Below are 22,490 nucleotides of genomic sequence, written 5' to 3' on the forward strand. Positions count from 1 at the left end.
ATAGTAAGGTACTTTCTATCAGTTAGTTGTGTCATTCATCCTCTTAAGGAAAAGCCATTCACAAAGCAAAGTGCTACTTAGCACATGAAACGGTTGTGTAACTTATGCAGATGTCTTTTTTTAACTTAAATAGAAAATAAGCCTTAGTATTTCTTATTAGAGCTTTTTACTCACTTGTACAGCCACATGGCTCATTATAATCAGGTGAAAATGGCACCATATGTAATTCATTCTATCTTTTAACAGAAACTGCTATCCATCTCAAGATGGAAGAACCAGTGCTTGATAAACTGACCTCTTTGTGCAGTACCCCAAAGGATTCTGGGACAGCAGCTACACAGGGGACTAGTTCAGGGAAACAGGTATGAAAACTTTGTTTTTCCAGTAATGTGACTCCTTATAGCAACAAAAACACTTGTGAAATCATTAAGTAGTCGGAAGTCACTGAGATACTGTTCGTTGGCAGTTGGCAGCTTATAGCTACAGGGTTGTCCAGGAAAGGAACGTGCTTGGTATACCTTGCTTTGAATGTGCAGATGTTTGCTGTGAATACAAAGTGATGGAGTAATATACCCCAAATGCCACACTAATAAATTTTAAAACTGTTTAGGGTTTATGGTGGGTTTTGTTGTTGTTTATTTTTAATCTGTCATTTCAGTTTACTCAAATCCTAATTTTCTGGGTTGCTGTGTATACAGAATGACTTTCTGTGAATTCTACTTGCATTTGTACAAAGTACACTGCTTTCAGTTTGTATATTTTCCATAATGCTGAGCTCTGCTTTGGTGTTCATCCTAGCAGGTGTTACGGTGATGCTGTTAGGCTCAGCATCCAGACCTATGCTGGATAGGGCTACTTTGCAAGTGTTCCTTAGCTAATCCCTCTCTCCCGTATTTTAGTGTATTTTCACAGGTAAAAATGTTAGACACAGATTATTAAAAAAAAAAAAAATCAAATTGTTAACTTCTTTTTAAGAAAAAGCATCACCTTTTAGATGCTTATCAGCAAAGGATCTCAAAGCATGGACAAGTCAAAATTATACACATTGTTTCTAATATACACTTTCTGCATTAGCACTAGTATAAAACATCTGTATTCTACTTGAGTGTATGTGTGGTGGAATGGAACAGCAAAAAAACAAACCCTTACCAGCATTAAACTAGAGGGGAAACTGAACTTGATGGAATAAAAATAGCCAAGTTGAAATATGCATGTATCTTCTGCACAAAGACTAGATGAGTTGGTTTGCCTCAATGGAATACAGGATTTGCTACTAGAAAATGCAGAGGTACATCTTGCCATATCTCTGTGTGTGCAAACACATGTGAAAGGAAGAAGTTAACTTTATTACATTTGTGAAAGCTGTAGTGAGAATTAGGAAGTCTGGCTTTACAATGATCTTTACATACATATTCTATGTATAACCAGAGTAAACAGTTCTTTTAAATTTGATCAAAAGATTAGATTATTCTGATCCTTCAGGGTGGTTTTCCTTTTTTTTTTTTTTTTTTTTAGCCAATGAGTGCAGCTTTGAGGGAGCGATTAAGGAAAACAAGACGTTCATTTAACGCTAATTTTACAGTGGCAAAGCGGCTCAAAATAGACACTGAAGAAAAAGACTGTGCTGATCCTGAAAAAGGGTGCCTGCCAGAGACGAGTACAGATTGTTCCAGATTACAAGATGGTTCTAAAAACCTGGAACAAAATGGCACTGGGCATATGTGTTTCAAAAGTCCCTTACAGGAGAGTCATCTCTGTGGATCGGCAGAGAATTTTCACATGCTACAGGCTGATCTTAGCCAGCAACAGTCCCTGGAAGAAAAAGTAAGGCTCATGAAACAGGTGCAAGAGAAGGAGGAACTACTTCGAAGGCTCAAACTGGTTAAGATGTACCGATCTAAGGTGAGGAAAACTTCTGAAAAAGCACTTTTAAGTCATTCTTTGAAGTGGAATTCATAGTGTATTTCTTATTTATTGATTTAAGCAACAATATTTACTCACTTTTGTGTGTGTGTGGTGCTTGTGTATTGTCTCAGTTTAAGGCATTTTATAAAAATAGATCTGCAGGGTATCAAAAACACCACATTTCAGCAAATGACAAAACTTTGTGTTTTTTTGGTCCCAATTTCAGAATAACCTGTCTGAACTGCAGGCTTTGATAGTGAAATGGAGAAGTAGTACCCAGCTGATGCTATATGAACTACAGTCAGCTTTTTCTGCAGATGGCAAGAAAGTGAGTCTCACTCAGCTGATAGATACTTTTGGATTAGAAGACCAGTTATTGCACTACAGCAGAACAGAAGAAGATTTTGTAGATGTGTAATCTACAATGCGAAGCTTTCAATTACATGCAAAAGCAGAGAAGGCTGAATGAATTCTGATCACATAAGACGTGTTGCTCTGACAGCAGACTTTATGCTTTGAGGTTGGGGGTTTTCTCAGGAGATACTTGTAAAGCTGTGTACTTAGATACAGTAGTCATGTAAAAGGCATTACTTAATGGAAAAGATTGAACTCGTGCTGTTTTGGAAAACCTGGCTTGATAACTTGATCACTGAATAGTTATTTAATAAAAATAAAATTAAATCAAGTCATACTTTAACAGGTAGAAGGCAGTCCATTCTTTGATTTGTCTTTGCATGGTTACTTGTTTTGAATAATGAACTCAAATTAATTGTCATTTCTGTTGATGTGCAGATGGGGAAGAGTTCAGTTCTTTGTTCATAGATACATCCCCATTTAGAATATGTCTTCCTGCTGCCAGTCAGTTAACGACAGCGTTTTGCAAGTTACATAAAGATAACTAATGTTCATGTTGTTAATATTCTGAAGCTGCAATGAGATGTTCGCAATAGCTTTAATTACTGCTGAAGGAAATGTGCCACAATGCACTCATTTTCAGATACTGGTCCAGACTCTTGTCTTTAGGGAAGCTGTCTCTTAAGCATTCTGCCACAGCCTGAGCTAATAGAAGGGAAGGCAAGAAAATTGCCGCCAACATCTGTCTACTCTGCTACTTCATGTGAGAACCAACGTGTTTTCTCTCTTCAAATAAATAAGACAGATGAGGCCTTGTCTAATGGCAGTGCTTCAAATACAGCATCATAAAGCTGAATAAAACTTCAGCATTTCATTTATCCTCCAATAAATATTGTCTCTTTAAAATGTTTTTTTAATCTGAACTTGAAATTGCTTATTTTCTCATGGCCTATGCATATAGTGTGGCGCCTTCTGTCTGCTTTTATTGTCCTTAAAATCATCGCTCATCAAGTGCACCAGTACATAAATCCTAACAACTCTGTAACTCTCCCTGCTATGAATATTGTCTTAGATGTGATCACATTCCTTATTGGTTGTACCTTAACTGCTTTGTTTACAGGTGCCATTTCCTGTTTTGTTAATAAGGGAGTCATTTCTTACATATCTCAAGGGAAAGAAAATCATAGTACAGACCCTTTTAAGATTGATAGGGCTTATTAGACTTAAATCTGTACCCACAACTTGCTCCTAAGAATACTTGATGTTGCTGTTTGCAGAGAATCAATGAAGAACAACCTTTATTACTAATCATATTTTGAGTATTAAGACAATAATTCTTCTGCCTGTTTAGGTTAATAAAAAATGATGATGGGGCCTGGTGAAGGGGGCAGTTCTCTTCCCTGAGATCCTTGGCAAATTTGGAACTCTGCTCTAGGGGACCTTCAGCAGAAAGAAAAAATCTTGCAAGAAGAATGGAGATGTAATTAGAATTAGATGTAATTAATTTTATCAAGGGTTCTTTATCTTTCTTAGCTATCTTGGAGAGATCTGGCAGGAGAATAGACTGCATATCAAAGCAAAGGCGGGGGGAGATAGCAGTGACTATTTCAGGAGGCCAGATGCTTCCAAACCTGGTTTTCCTGTGATTCTGCCAGTGGCAGCAGCCACAGCTACTAGTGGCTGTAGGTAATTATACTATCAGCAGCAGCAGCTTTCAGGACTGGGCCAAGCAGCACACATACAGTCATACCGAAGCATACCTTCATCTTCTCAGCCACCTACACCTGTGCTATCACAGGTGTAAATATATTTTAAAAAAGCAAAATGAAGTCAAAGCCACAGACATGAATTTTAGCAGATGCAAATGCATGGATTTCTTGCAGTAATTCACCTTCAGAATGTTCTACAGTTGCATATTGCAGACAGGATACACAATACACCTGTTCTTTTAGTCTACACTTTCTTGTACTCTTTATGTAATGAGCTATATGGTTTATATTATCAAAACTGCAGAAATACATCTTGTGAACTGAAATATAATGGGGACAAGTCCAGGTATAAACTGTACCAAGCAGACAAACATGCATCTTTAAAACAAGTTATTTTTAAAGAAATTGCAGAGGAAATCATTTGTGGAAAGAAAAGTTCAGGGATAAAAGGTAGATGGTTCAAGCTCTTTTTCTCAGACAAGACCGTAGTATTATACATCCACCTGGACTCTGATTTTTAAAGAATAGGGAATGTTCTTGATCTCACTCTTTCAACTTCTGCCTGAAGAATTTCCAACTGTTCCTCCTGTTCCTTTACAAGACCCCATAGGTGTTTCTGCTTCAAAAGCTCTCGGTAATGCTGCTTTGCGATCTTTTCAGAAACATGCCGTGTGTCTGCATAAAACAAAATATAAGGGTTAACCTGTTCTTATAGGAGATGCATAGTCTATATTTATATTGGACCTGTCCCTGGGGTTATTTCAAGTTCAGTATAAAATAGGCAAGCATTTTAAAAAAGGCTCACAGTTGGGCATAAGAGTCTTTATAGTACTGAATAAAGCAAAAAATTTCAAAAAGGCACTGGGCATGCTTCCTTTAGTTTCTAGGAAGTACCCACTGTTTGGAAAATCTGTAACTGTTTTACTAGTGGAAAGATCTCTACAATTTTCCTAACAGTGAATACCCTTCTCAGCTTCACATCACTTCCTCTGTTCCCTTGAATGGGTGGAAAGAAGGGGGTTGAACAGTCCTGAGGAAGAATGAAAGCAGGTTGTCTAATGAAGGTATTCATGACTATAATATTTTTATTTAAATTGTTTCAGCAATTTAGTCAATTAACTTTGGTTACAAGAGCAACAATCTCTAGGTATGTTCTTAAGTAAACGAAGTTAAATTGTTGTGGTAGAAAGGGCACTGCTAATCATGCACACACAGTAACAAACAGGCGCTCCTTGCCCCTTAGCTGATGCTGATGGAGAACAGGACCGTCTGGCCTTGGAGATATTTTCTGAATGTTTTTGGCTTGTGACTTAAAGTGCATTACTGTGACTCACCGGCTGCCTCAAAGATATGCCTCCTTTCTGAAACTGAGACAAGCATTTCTTTCAGCTCCAGGCTGAGCTTGTAGTTTGCTTGCTCTTTTAAACTGATGCACTTCTCCAACTCTTTAATTCTTTTCTGACGGTTCTTCACATTCTTCTTGTGCAGCTGTCCATTTCCAAATGAATAAAGCAAATATATGAGCTTACACAAAAGCTGTTCAGACAAACTTTTGATGGAAACCTATAGTCTTAAGTACTGCACTGTAACTCAATAAACTTTCATGTATTTTGATTTAATTATTAGCACGTTCTAGCTTTACTTTGTATAGTGTCTTTCACACACACTGCATTCCAGTACACTTTACGGAGTTCTAATGTAAGTAGCAGACAAGGAACAAAGAGATATGGGTCAGAGAGAGAGCTGTATTAAAGATAAAGCTTGAAAAGCAAAGGGAGGAAAGGAAGTCAGTGGAATCAGTGAATTGAGAATACTCTCTTGGCTGCTAGGGGCTGCTGAAGAAAGCATTGTGCTGAAGCTGTCAGATGGGCTGTAAAGGGACAAGATAAATACTAAAGCTTGAAGAGGAAGAAGAGGCTGATGCCAGCTAGAGCAACTTGGAGAAAATCCAGTGGAATCACTTAAAAACAAGGATAATCATAATTTGAATGCCAAAATAGATGAAGAAGCGAGCAAATCAGATTGTTGTGTCTGTGTTATTTTGAATATAGAGGGAGAAGTGATATTATGAACAGGCTGGCGCTCCTGGAGAGAAACATTAAGCATTGAACACTGGAAGAATGCTTCATTAGAAATGGAGGAGTGACTTTTATAGGCAATGCTGTGTAAGAAGTGATAAGCAGATCTGCATTCAGATGTTCAGGAAGAAAGGCATTTAATTCCAGTAACAGAGCAAGTAGATTTCTCTCCATATGGCTGATCTATGCATCAATCAATGTATGATGACTGCTTTTGAAGACTTTAGAGAACTGCTGCTGTAGACAGCTCAGTGCAGGTTGAAGAAACTATTGAAAGCCAGGTGAATAAATACATGGAGATATATATATATCTTCATCCATGTGTGCTATTATGGCTATGCTCCCACAGTCCTTGAGTTAGCTGAAGAGTTGGTATGCCTACATCAATTGCAGTTATTCCTTATAAACACCTCTTGCTAATGAAGGAGAGGAGTTGCATTTAAACTAAGGATCTGTCTCTCAAATGTGGTGGTTCACTTAGGTTTTACCTTATCCAAGATGCCAAGAGTCTGCTCCATCACTGAAATGTGGTGGGCGATGCGGCTGTCGTAGTTCAGCATAGTTAGGAACTGAAGAATTAGAAACAGAAAGAATCCATCTTATTAAGACTGTTCTCAACAATTTCACACTTCTGTAAAGACACTCATGTGACACTCAAAAAACTAGAATTGTGCACAGTGGTAAGGCTTACTAGTCATCATAAATGGGCACGGTAAAGATGTTCTTGGATGCTGTGTGAATACTAGATTGTATTCACAATTTAACAGCTGTTAAAAGGAATTTTATCTATTATGCGTTAATGGAAACAAAGCCCAAGCAAAGTTGTTGATGTTGTCAAAAAACCCAAGCTATACTTTTGCTTCTAAGGTAGCCTAAGCTAACACAGCTGGAGGCCAAAGTGCTATACAGTCTGTCTTTAGGTCAGAGAAAAAAGTGATTATTTTCTGTCAAGTCTCTTCCTAGCAATTCTTACTCCTTTTATTGTTCTTATATCCGCATAGTAATTCAGATTTCAGAGAATTTATTAAAGATTTTTTCTTGGGCACACTGCCACTAAAATATCTCTTTATCAAACGACAAATGGTAAAACTGTATGACCCATAATGGGCAGTTGACAAGTTTCTGTAGATGTATCACAGAATCACAGAATCACTAAGGTTGTAAAGGACCTTCAAGATCATCAATTCCAACCATTAGTCCAGTGCCACCATGTCCCCTAAACCATGTCCTGAAGTGCCACATCCACATGTTTTTTGAACACTTCCAGAGATGGTGACTCCACCACCTCCCTGGGAAGCCTGTTCCAATGCTTGACCACCCTCTCGGTGAAGAAATTTTTCCTAATATCCAATCTAAACCTCCCCTGGCGCAACTTGAGGCCATTTCCTCTTGTCCTATCACTAGTTACTTGGGAGAAGAGACCAACACCCTCATCACCACAACCCCCTTTCAGGTAGCTGTAGGGAATGATGAGGTCTCCCCTCAGCCTCCTCTTCTCCAGACTAAACAACCCCAGTTCCCTCAGCCGCTCCTCATAAGACTTGTGCTCCAGACCCCTCACCAGCTTCGCTGCCCTTCTTTGGACACGCTCAAGCACCTCAGCATCCTTCTTGTAGTGAGGGGCCCAAAACTGAACACAGGATTCAAAGTGCGGCCTCACCAGTGCCGAGTACAGGGGCACGATCATTTCCCTACTCCTGCTGGCCACACTATTGCTGATACAGGCCAGGACACTGTTGGCCTTCTTGGCCACCTGAGCACACTGCCGGCTCCTATTCAGCTGGCTGTCAACCAGGACCTCCAGGTCCCTTTCCGCCGGGCAGCTCTCCAGCCACTCCTCCCCAAGCCTGTAGCATTGCATGGGGTTGTTGTGGCCGAAGTGCAGGACCCGGCACTTGGCCTTATTAAACCTCATACAGTTGATCTCTGCCCATTGATCCAGCCTGTCCAGATCTCTCTGCAGAGCCCTCCTACCCTCCAGCAGATCAACACTCCCACTCAGCTTGGTGTCATCTGCAAACTTACTGAGGGAGCACTCAATTCCCTCATCCAGATCATCTATAAAGATATTGAACAAGACTGGTCCCAGAACCGAGCCCTGGGGAACACCACTCGTGACCGGCTGCCAGCCGGATTTAACGCCATTCACCACAAGTCTCTGGGCTCGGCCATCCAGCCAGTTCCTCACCCAGCAAAGAGTAAACCCGTCTAAGCCTCGAGCCGCCAGTTTCTCCAGGAGAATGCTGTGGGAGACGCTGTCAAAGGCTTTACTAAAGTCCAGGTAGACAACGTCCACAGCCTTTCCCTCATCCACTAGGCGGGTCACCTGGTCATAGAAGGAGATCAGGTTGGTCAAGCAGGACCTGCCTTTCATGAACCCATGCTGGCTGGGCCTGATCCCTTGGTTGTCCTGAGTACTGTTCCACCAGTGACAGGTAAAATTTTGTGGACTGCTCTAGTTAGAAGAGGAGAAACAGGAAAGACCCAGCAGGCTCCCTGCCTACAGCACCAAACTGCTTTCACTCACTGCTTCACACATAGCCCTCGTTCCAGGTGTTCTCAGGTCCTTCCCAGCACGCATTTATCTAAGACATCTTTCTTTCTGTTCTTATTGTTGGGGTCTTTGTTGCCTTGTCTTTCCTACTAACCCCATATTTCTACTCAAAAAGTGAAGTTAAGCCCCTCAGAGCATTCAAATTCTGATTAAACTGGTATATGCCTTTGCTATGGCCAACTCTAACTCTCTCTGAAGAGCAATAGTTCTGCTCATCACTTTAAATGAAGTTTGAGACAACGGCAACACTCTGGTGATAAATTTGCTACAATAACTTTTCTGTTTGTTGTCACATCACCTCTTTGGAAAGCTGCTTTGTTGGTGTTGGTTTTGGAAGTCCCTTGGCTGTGATTCAGAAGTGAACAAGCAGTTTGGAGAGCAGCAAAACAAGCCTGAGAAAAAACACGTTTTGTATTTTCTTTTAATCTTTTGATTGAATTGCAATATCCTTACCTGCTCTCCAACATGCTTCATTTTCTCTGTGCTTTACAGCTCTCCCCACTGCAATATCTCCAGCCTATCCATCCTCCAACATCCCTTACTCCAAACCTTACTCCATGCCCCCCACCTCACCATTACAAAACCATCAGCTTTCCTTGCAGTCCTCTACATCCCATACTGCAATACCCTAGGGCTTTCCCTACAACTTCTCTTCCTCCTCGTCTCTTCTCCCACAACCTTTACCTATGGTTTCTGGCCTGCCAGCTGGGCTTGTTCAAAGCTATCTGGGTGCTGACTTGCTGGCCAGCTGCTGCCTCTTGCCTGACAGGCATGGCAAAACAATTCCCTGTCATTCTGCTGCTGGGCCAACAAATCTCAGTGAGTGGGGCTCAGTGAGACTCCTGTAGGAATGCTCAATCTTTGTATACTGAGCAAAAGTTACAGTATTTCTGTGAGATACCAGATGGGGGCACCTCAGACCTTTCTCTTAAAAGGAAGTTATGGTGCTTGATTTAAAAGATGTCTTCCTTGTGGCTGCAAAATCCTGACTCCCTACTCTCAGTGCCAATTTTGAAACACTAAGAGTTAGGGCTAATTTTGCCTTTGTTTACACCTGAACATCCCAAAGAACTTCATCACTGATCAATCTCAAGAGTAAAACTTCCCTTTGAAAGCTGAATTGTTGACCTATTAGGTATCAGGTTTCTCTGTAATAGTAAGAGACTTAAGAGGTATTATAGGCAGCAAAATCTTCTGCAGTCAAAATATGAATTACAGAAAGCAACTCACTAGCTGGCAATCTTTTGAAATAGGTAGTGTTACAATATCCCGAGCCTTCTGTTGCAGATCTTCTATCTGCATTCGCATTTTCTTGTGTTCCCATTCCAGCTGAAATATCCCTTTAGAGAAGTCTTTACATTCCACCATGCTAGCAATTTTTTTTTCTCCTTGAGCCTGAAAAATAGATTCATCTTAATTAACAGACTTTACAGATTATGGGATAATTATTTGCAACAAGACGGGCAAGCTTCCAAAGTTACAAGTTTAGTAGGGAAAACATGATACACTGCAGTCTCTTTCCAGACTTTGCTCCAGATGGTTATCTTTTGTGGAATTTTGTTCGCTTTTATGCTCTGTGCCACAGCCTTGGATCATAGAAGGAGATGGAGAAAATTACAACTAACCTCTCTCTCCACCTTTATATCTTTTATAAGAATGCAAAGGCATTTTAACTCTACAAAAGTATGATCACCAATTTCACCTTACATAAAAAAAGTGTATTAATTTTTTAAATCTTAACGTAAGCTACTGTTCAAGTGCTTCTTAACATGACTGTAAGTTTGTCTTGAGGGGATTTTCGGACTGGTGCCCTGGATATTAGTATTTTCTATTTACAGAGTATGTGTAAGTGATGGTGTGTCTAAAAACTGTTGCCATTTCACTGATCTGAATTGTATTGATCAAACATCAAGAAAGCAATCTGTACTGCAATTTTATAGCGTGATAAGAGACATTACAGACTTCTTAATAGCCTCTAGATTACAATGGAGCCTATTGGTGTGTAGCAATGAATTGAAACTAGATGTCAAACTGGCGAAAAAGCAGAGCCCCTGAAGGACAATACATTCGTTTAAAAAGCTTAAATTTCGTTCAGATAATGTCAATTACCATGATAGAGCAATTCAGTTCTTCAATAACACTCTTATTAATGAGAATGGCATCAGTGTAGTCTGGGATCTCAGTACTTTCCAATTCCACCTGTCCTTGTTTTAGCAAAAACTGGACAGTCAAATTCAATTGAAGTTTCATCTTCTCCTCCTGCAGCCTAAAATGGCAGAAAAAAACAATGTTTAGTGATTTCAACAGGATTATATAAATCCTCCCATGATTCTCAAAATGTTTATATTTATTACTGGTAATTGATTTGTTCATGTAGGTGTTACTCTTTGACAGCCTGTTTTCTATTTGCTCACAAAGTGACAACAGAATTTGCAATTTATTTCCATACATAAAGTTTTCAACCACTGGATTCAGTTTAACATACTCTAGCAGATGTTCTGAGAGGAAGTGTTCTTACTGAACAGAAATCTTAACAGCAATTGAAAAGGAAATGGAGGAGACTCCCAGCCAGCACCCATTTTCTTGTACAATTTATCCTGGGGTTTGTTCCTGAATGACAATGAACGTGAAAATTATGTCATGTACATAAAAAATGAAATATTGCACATCCAAGCAGCTCAGTGAAATCAGGTGTCACGTAACTGAGCAGCAGATTGCATTTAAGCGTGGATCACTGTATTTTAGGCCTACGTGAGCAAAATTTTAACTGAACTAGCTGGCGCAAATATGGCCTTTGGGGGATTCACTGTAGCTTTTGGGGCAGTCAGTTTGCATTGAAGACCATGCTGCCATCCTTACTGATGTTGTTACTTAAGATGGTAGATTAAGACTGGTTTGGCCTGCTCACATGTGCTGCAATAACACCTCTTTTCAGAAATATCGTAGGTGTCTCAGATGAATCCTAGATAAAAGAGTGTTGGAGAACACAGCTGTGTAACTCTGTATATAACTTTTGGTTCTGTGTTGGTGGACTATTAAAAAGTAGCTGAACATAGGAAAAGAAAATTACCAAGTGAGTTCTTGGAAAATGTCTTCTATTTCTGACTCAATCTCCTCATTGTCATCCATTCTTCTCTGGAGAAAGGCCTGCATCTCTGCAAGTGTTAGGGCCTTCCATTTCACCTAAGCAAGCAATATCATGACATTCTGAACTTTTTCAACTTTGTCAGTATGTCAGGGCAAGCCTCTTCAAGAACAGAGAAGACAAGTTCTTAAGAAAACATGTGTGTGTTATAAATATGCAGCCTAGTATTTTGAGAATCCCAGTAGAGCACATGAGACATAAAGGTTACAATCCTTACACTCTGCTCAGAAAATAATTTATTAATTTATGCATAGTTTATTCACAGGAAGGGAAATGACATTTCCTCTCTCTTGGTCAAAGGTCATGTATCTCTCTCTCTGGATAATTCAGATTTACACCTTCATGGTTTTAAACTGAACAAATAGCTTGCTAGAACTTTCCAGCAACACCCTTTGTTAAGAATTGCTCTTGCTGTTCTAGAAAAATATGGGAATGCACTGGTGTAAATGTAGAATGCTAATGGGATGGAATGACTCCAACAGATGATGGAAATCAAATACCTTAATAGTTTTTTGGTATGGATAGAGAAAAGGAAAATGATCTTATTTCTTTAATGAAACCATATCAAGGTCACAATCATTCTGATCAAACCCACACACATTAATATGCTAATTTTTCCTCTGAAGGAGAACTAAAGCTGGTTTCCCTTGATGACACTTCTATTATTCTGAATTTAATGTGGCCAGAAGCAACTTTCAAATGCAAACACAGCTTATGTATGCTGCATTGTCATTTCACCACTACTTTGACCCTACGCTTAAAGTTCACAGAAGTTTAAGACCTGAAAATATCAAGAAATATACTGGCAAAATAAAGAATTTTACATACCAGCTCCTCACTCTCCATTTTATTTCGTCTAGATAGGCAAAAACGTTCCCACATAGATGGGTCTAAGCCATAAGGCATGTGCTCAGGACTATCCAGTTCATCCATCGCTTTCATTAAAAGGGTAAGTGCATCTTTGTAACCCTCAGCTGAGCCTAAACGCTCCCCATACGGGTTGGCGGTGTCAAGGCACTTTTCTGTCATTGGGGTCCTAGTGCACATACACAGTACATACAGTATTTACTTTTTATTTTCTCTTGCACAAAAGAAGCTCACAAACAACTCAGAACATTTCATACTCTCAATCTCTTGCAAAGAGCAAATAGGTAAGATTGCATCTTACACAAACTAAGAATATATGTTTTTGAGAACTCATCATTATTTAGATTGTATTTAAAATTGATTGTGTGGGGTGAATAAGGAAATTTAAGTACTCAAAATAGCAATTCTTCATATGATAGGAAATCAACCATTGTTAACTATCCAATAAAAAGCAGGCAGTCTACTGATTATCAAAATAATTTAGACTATTGAAATAAATAGCATTCTCATTCTTGACACACAAGAAATACTAGTATTTAAACAGATGGAATCAGGGGGGATCTTACTTTGGTCGATGTTTGTAAAGTTGGAAAAGTTCATCAAGGAGATTGGCAGGTACATCAGCAAACTCCTTTGTAAAACTACATTCCAGATTCTAGGAGGAAAACAGAAAGCCTCCTTGTTACCACAATGTTATTTTAAAAAAAGCGTCAATCTGCCCATATCTTAGAAATATAGAATATGGTGCTCTTCCAAGCACTCCCAAGCACCACGGGACTCTGGACTATTTAATAAATTCTTCTATGCACATACTCTCCTTTACTGCTTAATTTCAATGATCAGGAAGTTAACCAAAACTCATCCCCATATGTACAGTGAAACTTCTTCTCATTATCAAGACACAGCATTGACTTTTTAATTTCTTAATCTCCTTGTGTTTGTCGAGAGTCTCACCTTCTCTTCAGCTATTGCATTTTCATAGGTGACTATGTAATCTTCAATTTTATTTTTTGTAGTTTGGATTGTTCTTGCAGTCTTGACCTACAGCAAAACCAAAAGATTTCAGGAATGAAACTCAGCCAGCAGAAGCACTGATATATACACTGATTCATATACATTCATATACACTGATGAAGCTGACACTTACTTTCTTATTTCTAGAGAAAACCTTGGGAGCTATTTTTACTAACAATATAATGCCTTCTTCAGGGGGTTACTTGTATATACTGCTAAAAGGTGAGAATGTGCAAAATTAAGCTAGTCCTCTGCTTAAGAAACTAAGAAATCTGTGTAAGAAATATCTTACACAAATGCTTACAAGTCTTCTGTTTGAAGAAAAAACTTTGAATGTAAGGGCCTATGTTGATACTTTTTTCACTTGCATAAAGATTTCCTTTTCTTTTCATGTCATCACAGGTAAGACCAGCTGAAAATTCTCAAATGCTGTTCAGTGGAGGATTCTTCATTTTAGAGTGCAGTTTCCTTGTTGTCATGACATAGTTCTGCTACATGTCAGGATACTAGTCTCAACTGTTTTATCAAGGCTCTTAAATACTTACACTCTGCCAGGGAGATTGTTTTGTTGTATTTGTCAGTTCGCATGGACCAAAAGATACAATAATGGAAACATTTAGAAAATGAAAAAAAAAAAAGATGTATTTTGAAAAATGTAAGCTGGTGCACACTTGGCCTCAAAAAATCTTAAAACTAGTTCAGCCTATTCAGTGGTAGGGGCTAAATGCCTACTTTGGAACCTCTCCCTGTAGCTCTCATACAAATAGCTGCTTGCAGCTACAAAAACGCAGAGGTCTATACAGGTCGAGCAGGAGATCTGACACAGGGAGGTATCAATATATTCTCTGTGGACTCAGGAACAGCTCCACGAAGACAAAGTGGGCAAATAGGATAATATTGTGCCAAGAGCCAGAACAAACCTGCAGACTACCACCACTTAGATCACCTGAGTCAGGTATTGGCAGGACACAGGAATCAGAGCTGTCACTCAAAATTATTACTCTGGGCAGTAAGCACTTATACTGAAATCCAGATCTACTACTTGTGCTCTGCAGTCTTTTGTTAACTTGTATATGGTTTGACAGGGATGGGTAAACTCTTCAGGAGATTAAATTGGTTGATGAGACTACAACTTGTGCTCTGCAGTCTTTTGTTAACTTGTATATGGTTTGACAGGGATGGGTAAACTCTTCAGGAGATTAAATTGGTTGATGAGACTACAAACACTTTGCACTTGTGGAATGTTCTACTTCCATGGTCAGATACTCACATGCCACCTCAGTCTATGCTTTGAACTGGCAAACACAAGTCAGCATGGCCCTGGCCTACATTAGACACCTCAGTGAAAAAATGTGATGACATTACACATTCTTTTGTGCATCCATCTGTCACAAAAGCATCATAATTGGTGCTTCCAGCTTGATACTGGAAATTAAAAATTATTATATATAACAAACAAATAGCAGCATGCCCTTCTGAATGTACGGAGTTTTACCAAAGAACTCCAGATGAACCAAGACGAGTATCTATTAAAAATCATATGTATTTATAATGTATGTCACCTGTACAACTTGAAAAAAAAATCAGTGACCCTGTAAATTCAGCAAGGCCAAGTACAGGGTCCTGCACTTGGGTTGGGGCAATTCCCTGTATCAGTACAGACTGGGGGATGAAGGGACTGAGAGCAGCCCTGCTGAGAGGAACTTGGGGGTACCGGTGGATGAAAAGCTAGACATGAGCCAGCAATGTGCGCTCGCAGCCCAGAGGGCCAACCATATCCTGGGACGCATCAGAAGAAGCGTGGCCAGCAGGTCGAGGGAGGGGATTCTTCCCCTCTCCTCTGCTCTGGTGAGACAACGCCTGCAGTACTACATCCAGCTCTGGAGCCCTCAGCACAAGACAGACATGGACCTGTTGGAGTGGGTCCAGAGGAGGCCACAAAAATGACCAGAGGGGTGGAACACCTCTCCTATGAAGAAAGGCTCCGAGAGTTGGGGTTGTTCAGCCTGGAGAAGAGAAGGCGCCAGGGAGACCTTATTGCAGCCTTCCAGAACTGAAAGGGGGCTTACAAGAAAGATGGGGACAGACTATTTAGCAGGGCCTGTTGCGCTAGGACAAGGGGTAATGGTTTTAACCTAAAAGAGGGTAGATTTAGACTAAATGTAAGGAAGAAATTTTTCACAATGAGGGTGGTGAAACCCCGGCACAGGTTGCCCAGAGAGGTGGTAGGTGCCCCATGCATGGAAACATTCAAGGTCAGGTTGGATGGGGCTCTGAGCAACGTGCTCTAGTTGAAGATGTCCCTGCTCATTGCAGGGGTGTTGGACTAAATGACCTTTAAAGGTCCCTTCCAACCCAAACTATTCTATGATTCTATGAAATTGTCAGAAGGTCATTTATGGCAAAATTTTGATTTTGAAAGAGCAGTTTTCACATGAAACTATATTGTAAATATTGCACTTTCCCTAAGAACAGCATTCCAAATGATAACTTACTTTTTCTTTCTCCTTTTTCATAAGGAAATTATGAAGTCCAGCTTCTCTAGTGCTCAACTCTTCATCCAACAGTAAAGCATAAACAAGATTTACTATTTTGAGTTCTTCCTGTGAAAAGATTGTAATAAAAAATGTTAACATTCCTGCTGCATGGAGGCAAAGATGAAAAATTAACGTTCTCTGTGATACCTGATAGATGACCATCTCTAACTTCACTTTCCTTTCAGAGAGTTTGCACACACTCTCATCAAAATTTTGTGTTGTTTCCTGGATGGAAGCTTCAAGTTTCTTCAGTTCATTTTCCAGTGCCTGGGGAAGGGAAGGAATATTACATCTGGAGGAACAAAGAAGCTCTGATATAGTATAGCAGATGCTGGAGAATGCACAATATGGAACCGTATCCTTCAGCCAAAAGGTCCCAGAAACTATTTGTTTGGAAGTAGACTGCTGCCAGGCTACCAAATTATGTTGTCCAAATACCACTTTGAAGGATAAATATAATTCTATTATTTGTGTATGGCATCAGCAACTCTGGGAATGGAACATGAAAAAAACATTTTAGGAATACTGGTAGATTTGTGAAGGAAAATTAGCTTTTGTCAGATATCACAAGTTTTGGCATGTATTAATTGGTATAAGTAGAGATTGCCTTATTTTACTCTCTAAGCTAGGACTTATTTAATATGCCACATGATCTTTCTTTTTCATTTATTCTTTGTTTATTCTATTTATTAGTATTCCTTTTTAGAAGTAGCTCCTGAGAAAGATCAAAAGCTTTAGTCATGAGCACTGTTAACAAAACCACTCCTTTTCTCATTTTAGTTTACCCTTCTATACTTTTCTTTTTCTTCATTCAGCTCCTTGACTTTTTTCTCATGTTCTCTAAATATATTCTTTTCTTCATCACTCCAAACATGCTCAGGCTTGGATACAAAAGGAGGTGGAGGAATGTCCTGGATGTATTAAAGACAAATATGCTTCAAAAGGAATCTAAGTCTCCATCAACACACTAACAAACTATAGCATGCATCAAATTTAATGAAAGGTATTTCTTAGTGGTAAGGAAGGCACAAGCCTTAAGTCTAAGTAACAAATACATTCTGTTTCTCCCGTCTGTTGCTTGCATCAGTAGTTTCGGTGTATATATATTGTGCTATTCTCTCTCACTTGCTTACAGGAATCTTGTAAAATACAAGTATTTTGTATTCCAACATACTTTTGTCAGTACAAGATATATCACATTTTCTGTTTCAGGACCCCAAATCTAACACCATGCTAATGTATACTTCTAAGTGGAGTCCTAATTTTCCAAAACAGATCAAATTCAGGGAGAGTGCTTGGGTCTGCCCTTTTTCTGTGACCTCCTTCACATTCTTCCCTTCCTCTACTACTTTACTATCTATATTTGCTGAGTTAAATGGAACACAGTATTCCTCTGTAAGATCACACCCATGGGTCCAGACCCTTCCCCCAGCAATACAGTTGTTGTAATGGTAATACCAGATTATGTTCCTATAGTATATGATAGGGACAAGTGTTGATGGGTAAATCATATGCAGGCACTAGAATCTTGTGGTCTCTTTTAAATGCAGTGTATGGTCTCTTATGGAGTCTATCTAGGCATAATGCAATTCTACAATTCTCCAACTTTCTTCTATCACTTAGGTTGGAAATATTTGCTAGTTGAATTTCACATTTCCTTAAGAGCCCACAAGCTACCTAAATGATACGGCAGAAATGCAGCTCACCATTTTCAAGATGTCTTCCTTTTTGACTTCTAGCACTCCACCCATCATGTCATTAAGAGCACGCAGTCTTTCATTGTCCTGGGAACGACCACAAAAAATATTTTAGGGTATAAAATGAAGTGTAGTAATTGGAAGTTTTGGGAATGATAATAAAGCAGTTCACCTTTAGATCACCCATACGATTATACCATGTTTAACTAGTAGATTAATGCTCTTCAGTGATGCATGTGAAATATGCTAAAAGCCTCAGAGTTTCTTCTGATGGACAGATGTTCATACACTAAATAACTTACTAAAACTGCCATTCTGGCAGTTTTGGGAAGAATACAGAAGCATAGACTACTGCTGGCCAGTTGGCAGGGCTAGGATGAAGGAAGTTTTAGTGTCACGGTCTTATTGTGCATGTCTTTTGGGGCCAGAACCATCTTAAGCTTTTCACAGATGCATTTTAAAATCAGAGGAAAGCATTATGATATTCTAGTCTGATCTCTGAAGAACAGAGGTCACTCAGTCAACAAACACATATCAAGCACAAAGCTCTCAATTGAGTAGTAGCACGCATTTAGTAACATATCTAGTCTCCAGTCACCTGATATTTTTAATTGCCACTAAGCATATTTTTAAAAATTGTGAGCCTAACACTAAATCTTTTCTTTCCCCAGCTGGTCTATGTAGTTCTGATTAGAAACAATAATAAGAGGGAAAAGGCACATATCATCATTACCTACCATTTTAAATTTTTTCTCCCATGCTACATTACTGGAATATTCCAGTGCAGCATTAACTAAATAAGCCTAACTAGAGACAAAGACCTATTCAATAAAAAGAATACTACTTTAAGTACCATAGCAGCAAGGCATCTTTCCATTTCAAGCTTAGCCAGCATTTCTGCCTTCTCTCTCTCTTGTTGAGTCAAGTATTTTTCAACTTTAATCTGAAGGAAGAAAATGAGGTTCATATAAGGGTTCTTTTCTCTAAACGTGATCACATGTGGAGTAAGAACATTTGGAAAGATGGTGTAAAATTAATTCTCAGTGCTTTTTGTATCTCTGCTCTATGATAATATTCCTCAAGAAGAAAAACTGTTCTTTTGAACAGCTCCAAAAGCTGTATTTAAAAATGTTAAAATACAAACTACCATCATTTTGTGTTTTGTGGATACTTTTTCTGACAGTGGAATAACATGGACTTGTGAGAGAGCAGAGAAGCGGGAACAGACTGACCAAAAGAGCACATGAGATCAGTGGAATACATTGTATAAGAAATATGGTGTTTCTCTATAAATTATCAATTGAATTTATAAGTACAGTACTAAGTATGCTTTAGTACCTGGATACTTAGTTTGAAACTACTTAGTTTCAAAATGGTGCTCAGAGAAAACAGAGAAACGTTTATCTATGGAAGTAATCCATGCAAGCCGGGTTTGAATCTTGTAGTCAGGAACAGGGGTAATTTCTACATAATTTATGGGCAATTAAAAACTTTTAATAGCAATAAATTAAGATTGTATGCATTTTATTCATTTCAGACTGACTTACTAGGACCTTTCTCCCTAGAAAGGGAAGTGAAGCAAAAGAGTAAAAAGTACGATTTTAAGTACACAGACACATCTGTTTTAAAGTTTTCAGTACTGAAACAATGTCTGGAAATTAGAAGAATTAGAGAATTGTGTTTGAGTGGGTGAAAGAGAAAGATTTATTTTTCAGACACCTCTGAATCCTGAACAGTGAGCGCTTGCTCTGGTATCTCGTCATCTGTAAGAGCTGGCTCCCACACTTCCATTTGGAGGTCAAGTTGTGCCAAGATTTCTCGGATCCTCAGGTTTTGTTCTTTCACTCGTGCTATCTCCTGCTCCTTTTGTCGTGCAACTATGTCAAATTCCTTATTAAAAGCAGTTTTCACTTTGTAAATTATGTCCTGAAAAAACAAAAAAGGAAACAGCAATAGTGCACAGGTCACATCCATCCATGATTAACTACAACTCTCAAGCCATGAGAATCATATATGTGTGTATTTGTATGTGTGACAGGGAGATAAACTAGTAAAGCCCTTTTTGTGAAAATCATAAGGGCAAAGTTCAAGCTTTGTTAAATGGAGGTGAGCAAATTACCATTTTTTTCTTTTTTTTTCCCTAGAAATTTTTATTCCTTTTCCTCTATATATTTGCCATTTGACAAAGATTCTGAAAGAAACATACAACTGCCAAACCTAGATAAAAAATTAGGCTGCCTTCTATTTGCTGGTTTTTTGCACTCTTCAGCTGAAAGAAGAAGGGGCTTCAAAGAAAAAAACACATGACCTCTAAATCTAGGGACTATAAAGCACAAGTGCAGGGAAGCACAGTTAAGGACATACCTGACTTTTAAGTGATGTAATCTGCAGTTTCAATATGCTTTCATGTGATTTTCTGTCTGACATGTAAGTAAAATGTGCCCATTAAATAAACAAACATTGGAAACTAATTTTTTTAAAACACCTGAGACCTTATAATGATTTTATAAAGCATATATTCTTAGTGGATAAATTCTTCCTCTAGCCTAAATAATTGATCTCATCAAAGAAAAGTAGCCTTAAAGAGCTCTGAGGAGGCGATGTTTTGTCCACCTCTTCTACCCTTATAGAGCATCTTCATAAGAAGCCTAGTCTGTAGCACGTTTACCACTTAAACTGGCCAGGGTAAGAGAAGTAAGAGAGTCTGATAGTAATGAATAGTAACAGACACATTGAAGACTCCAAATGAAGGGATGGTAAGACTGGAGAGAAAGGAAATGGTGTGAGGATCCAGCTGATCTTTCATTCAGCAGCAAATACTATGGAAAGAGGCCATGTTTTCACAGGGCATGCTGAGATGCGCAAGCTAGCTTTGACTATACAGACTCTTAAACAGAAGCACCAGTGGGCAAATACAGATACCCTCAAATTGGGTAACCAATTACATAAAAACGTTTTTCTTCCAGAACTGAGCTGGCAAACCCACATGGTACTCTACTGCACTATGTGCATTTATCAGCTTTCAGCTCAGTAACTGAGACCTGTGTAACTCTCCATTGTATAGTGCCAGTATGCCCAAAATCTAGCAGTGGCTGTGGCTGCTGTGAGAACCAATAGATATGACAGTGTCACTGCAGTAATACAAATGTAAGAAGACATCACCTTCAATAACACTATCTGGTTGACCTTCTGCTCCCTGGTGTGCAAGTCCCATTGGTGGTATAGGATAGATGTGTCTCCACCATACTGAGAACTCAGACTTCCAATCAGGCAATAAGATGCACAATCATCAGCCATTACTTCTTCTGCCTTCTCTCCTTCCTTAGATAATATAATCTCAGACTCAAGATTTTTCTTCTGAACCTGAATACCAAAAACATGGTAACTGTTAATTTTGTACATGATCCAGTGGCACATGTATGAAAAAACTGTAGAGGTTATATTCTGCAATTAAGCTTAGTGATCAAAAGAATACAAGTTGAAATGATTGTATCAGGAATATAGGGTCCATTTGTAGTTTTCCAGTACAAGAAAGACATGGGCATACTGGAGCAAGTCCAGTGATAGGCTACTAATACAATTAAGGGTTTGAAGCATCTAAGATGCAAGGACAGGCTGAGAGCTGAAATTGTTTAGCCTCAAGGAGAAGGCTTGGGTGATCTTAGTAATGCATATAAAAACCTGATGGTGGGGAATAAGGACAACAGAGCTAGACTATTCCCAGTGGTGCTCAGTGACAGATTGAGAGGAAATGGGTATACATCCAAATATAGGACATCCAACTCAAAAAAACCCCCACACTTTTCCTGTGAGGTTTGGCAAACTTGGGAAGAAGTATCCCATAGAGGTTATGGAAACTTCCATCCTTGGAGATATTCCAAACCTGATTGGACAACAGCCCTAAATAAATTGCTCTAGGAGGGTTGGACTAGATGACTTCCAAAGGGCTCTTCTAACTTCAGCTATTCTGTGATTCTTTAATACTAATACATTTGTCCTGAGTAAAAACACATTTCATCTTTATTTATAATTTTAAAATTTTTTTTGACAATTTCTACTGCAAGAAAATGGACCTTAGAAATGTATCTATGTAAAGAAGTGTTAAGATACTAACTCGGAACATCCTGATCTGAAACGCGTTTGTGCAGTACTGCAAAGAGATTGTACCTTAAGATCAGCTGTCTCAATCTTCTTTAACCGGAGAACTTTCTCCAAAGTTTCCAGCTCTTCTTCACTATGTTCCTTCAGTGGATAATTCTTCACTTCACAAGCCATATGGAAGCACTGTTCAAATTAAAACAAACAAAACCCAAAACCTAAAGTAAAAATATCTTCAGAATGCATCTATCAATGAATTTGTTCAATACCTGAATGCTAAACTGTTATAAAGACTTCTTAAAATCAGGAATAAAATCGATGATGAATTAATATAGACAATATAGTAAAAATACAGAGATAAGACTAAAACCATTTGCCTTGTTGGTAGTGAAAATGGTTGGGTTTAAATTTACTTTTTTCTTCCTTTTTTTTTTTTAAATCATCTATGGATATGGCTTCTTTATCCAAAGAATTCAGCCAGAACTAATTTTTGGTAAGATGACTTGGTCTTTCACCACCCTTGAGATAACCC

At 38.8% G+C, this 22,490-nt stretch overlaps 2 protein-coding genes across 2 annotated transcripts in view; one reads left to right on the top strand and one right to left on the bottom strand.

Moving 5' to 3' along the window:
• Positions 1–266: 266 nt before the first annotated feature.
• Positions 267–2,323, top strand: SFR1 (SWI5 dependent homologous recombination repair protein 1; the record flags this gene model as incomplete). The annotated part of the gene is made up of 3 exons (XM_082002128.1): positions 267–362; positions 1,516–1,902; positions 2,132–2,323. 3 exons carry the CDS (start codon positions 267–269, stop codon positions 2,321–2,323), a joined length of 675 nt encoding a protein of 224 aa, XP_081858254.1.
• A 2,088-nt stretch (positions 2,324–4,411) lies between these two features.
• The window catches only part of CFAP43 (cilia and flagella associated protein 43), a gene marked incomplete at its 5' end in the record, with an annotated part of 51,069 nt that continues 32,990 nt past the window's right edge, over positions 4,412–22,490 (bottom strand). The window contains 17 exons of the mRNA XM_082002197.1: positions 4,412–4,643; positions 5,303–5,456; positions 6,535–6,615; positions 9,831–9,995; positions 10,710–10,866; positions 11,671–11,783; positions 12,574–12,781; positions 13,179–13,267; positions 13,567–13,653; positions 16,122–16,229; positions 16,311–16,430; positions 16,949–17,074; positions 17,870–17,947; positions 18,714–18,803; positions 19,580–19,786; positions 21,023–21,223; positions 22,028–22,144. Of these exons, the coding sequence (XP_081858323.1) occupies positions 4,486–4,643; positions 5,303–5,456; positions 6,535–6,615; positions 9,831–9,995; positions 10,710–10,866; positions 11,671–11,783; positions 12,574–12,781; positions 13,179–13,267; positions 13,567–13,653; positions 16,122–16,229; positions 16,311–16,430; positions 16,949–17,074; positions 17,870–17,947; positions 18,714–18,803; positions 19,580–19,786; positions 21,023–21,223; positions 22,028–22,144 (2,259 nt within the window). The 3' untranslated portion in view covers positions 4,412–4,485. The remainder of the gene's footprint in view (positions 4,644–5,302; positions 5,457–6,534; positions 6,616–9,830; positions 9,996–10,709; positions 10,867–11,670; positions 11,784–12,573; positions 12,782–13,178; positions 13,268–13,566; positions 13,654–16,121; positions 16,230–16,310; positions 16,431–16,948; positions 17,075–17,869; positions 17,948–18,713; positions 18,804–19,579; positions 19,787–21,022; positions 21,224–22,027; positions 22,145–22,490) is intronic.

This window comes from Phaethon aethereus (genome assembly GCF_964289735.1).
Source record: "Phaethon aethereus genome assembly, chromosome: 7".
In the NCBI taxonomy this organism is placed as follows: Eukaryota; Metazoa; Chordata; class Aves; order Phaethontiformes; family Phaethontidae; genus Phaethon; species Phaethon aethereus.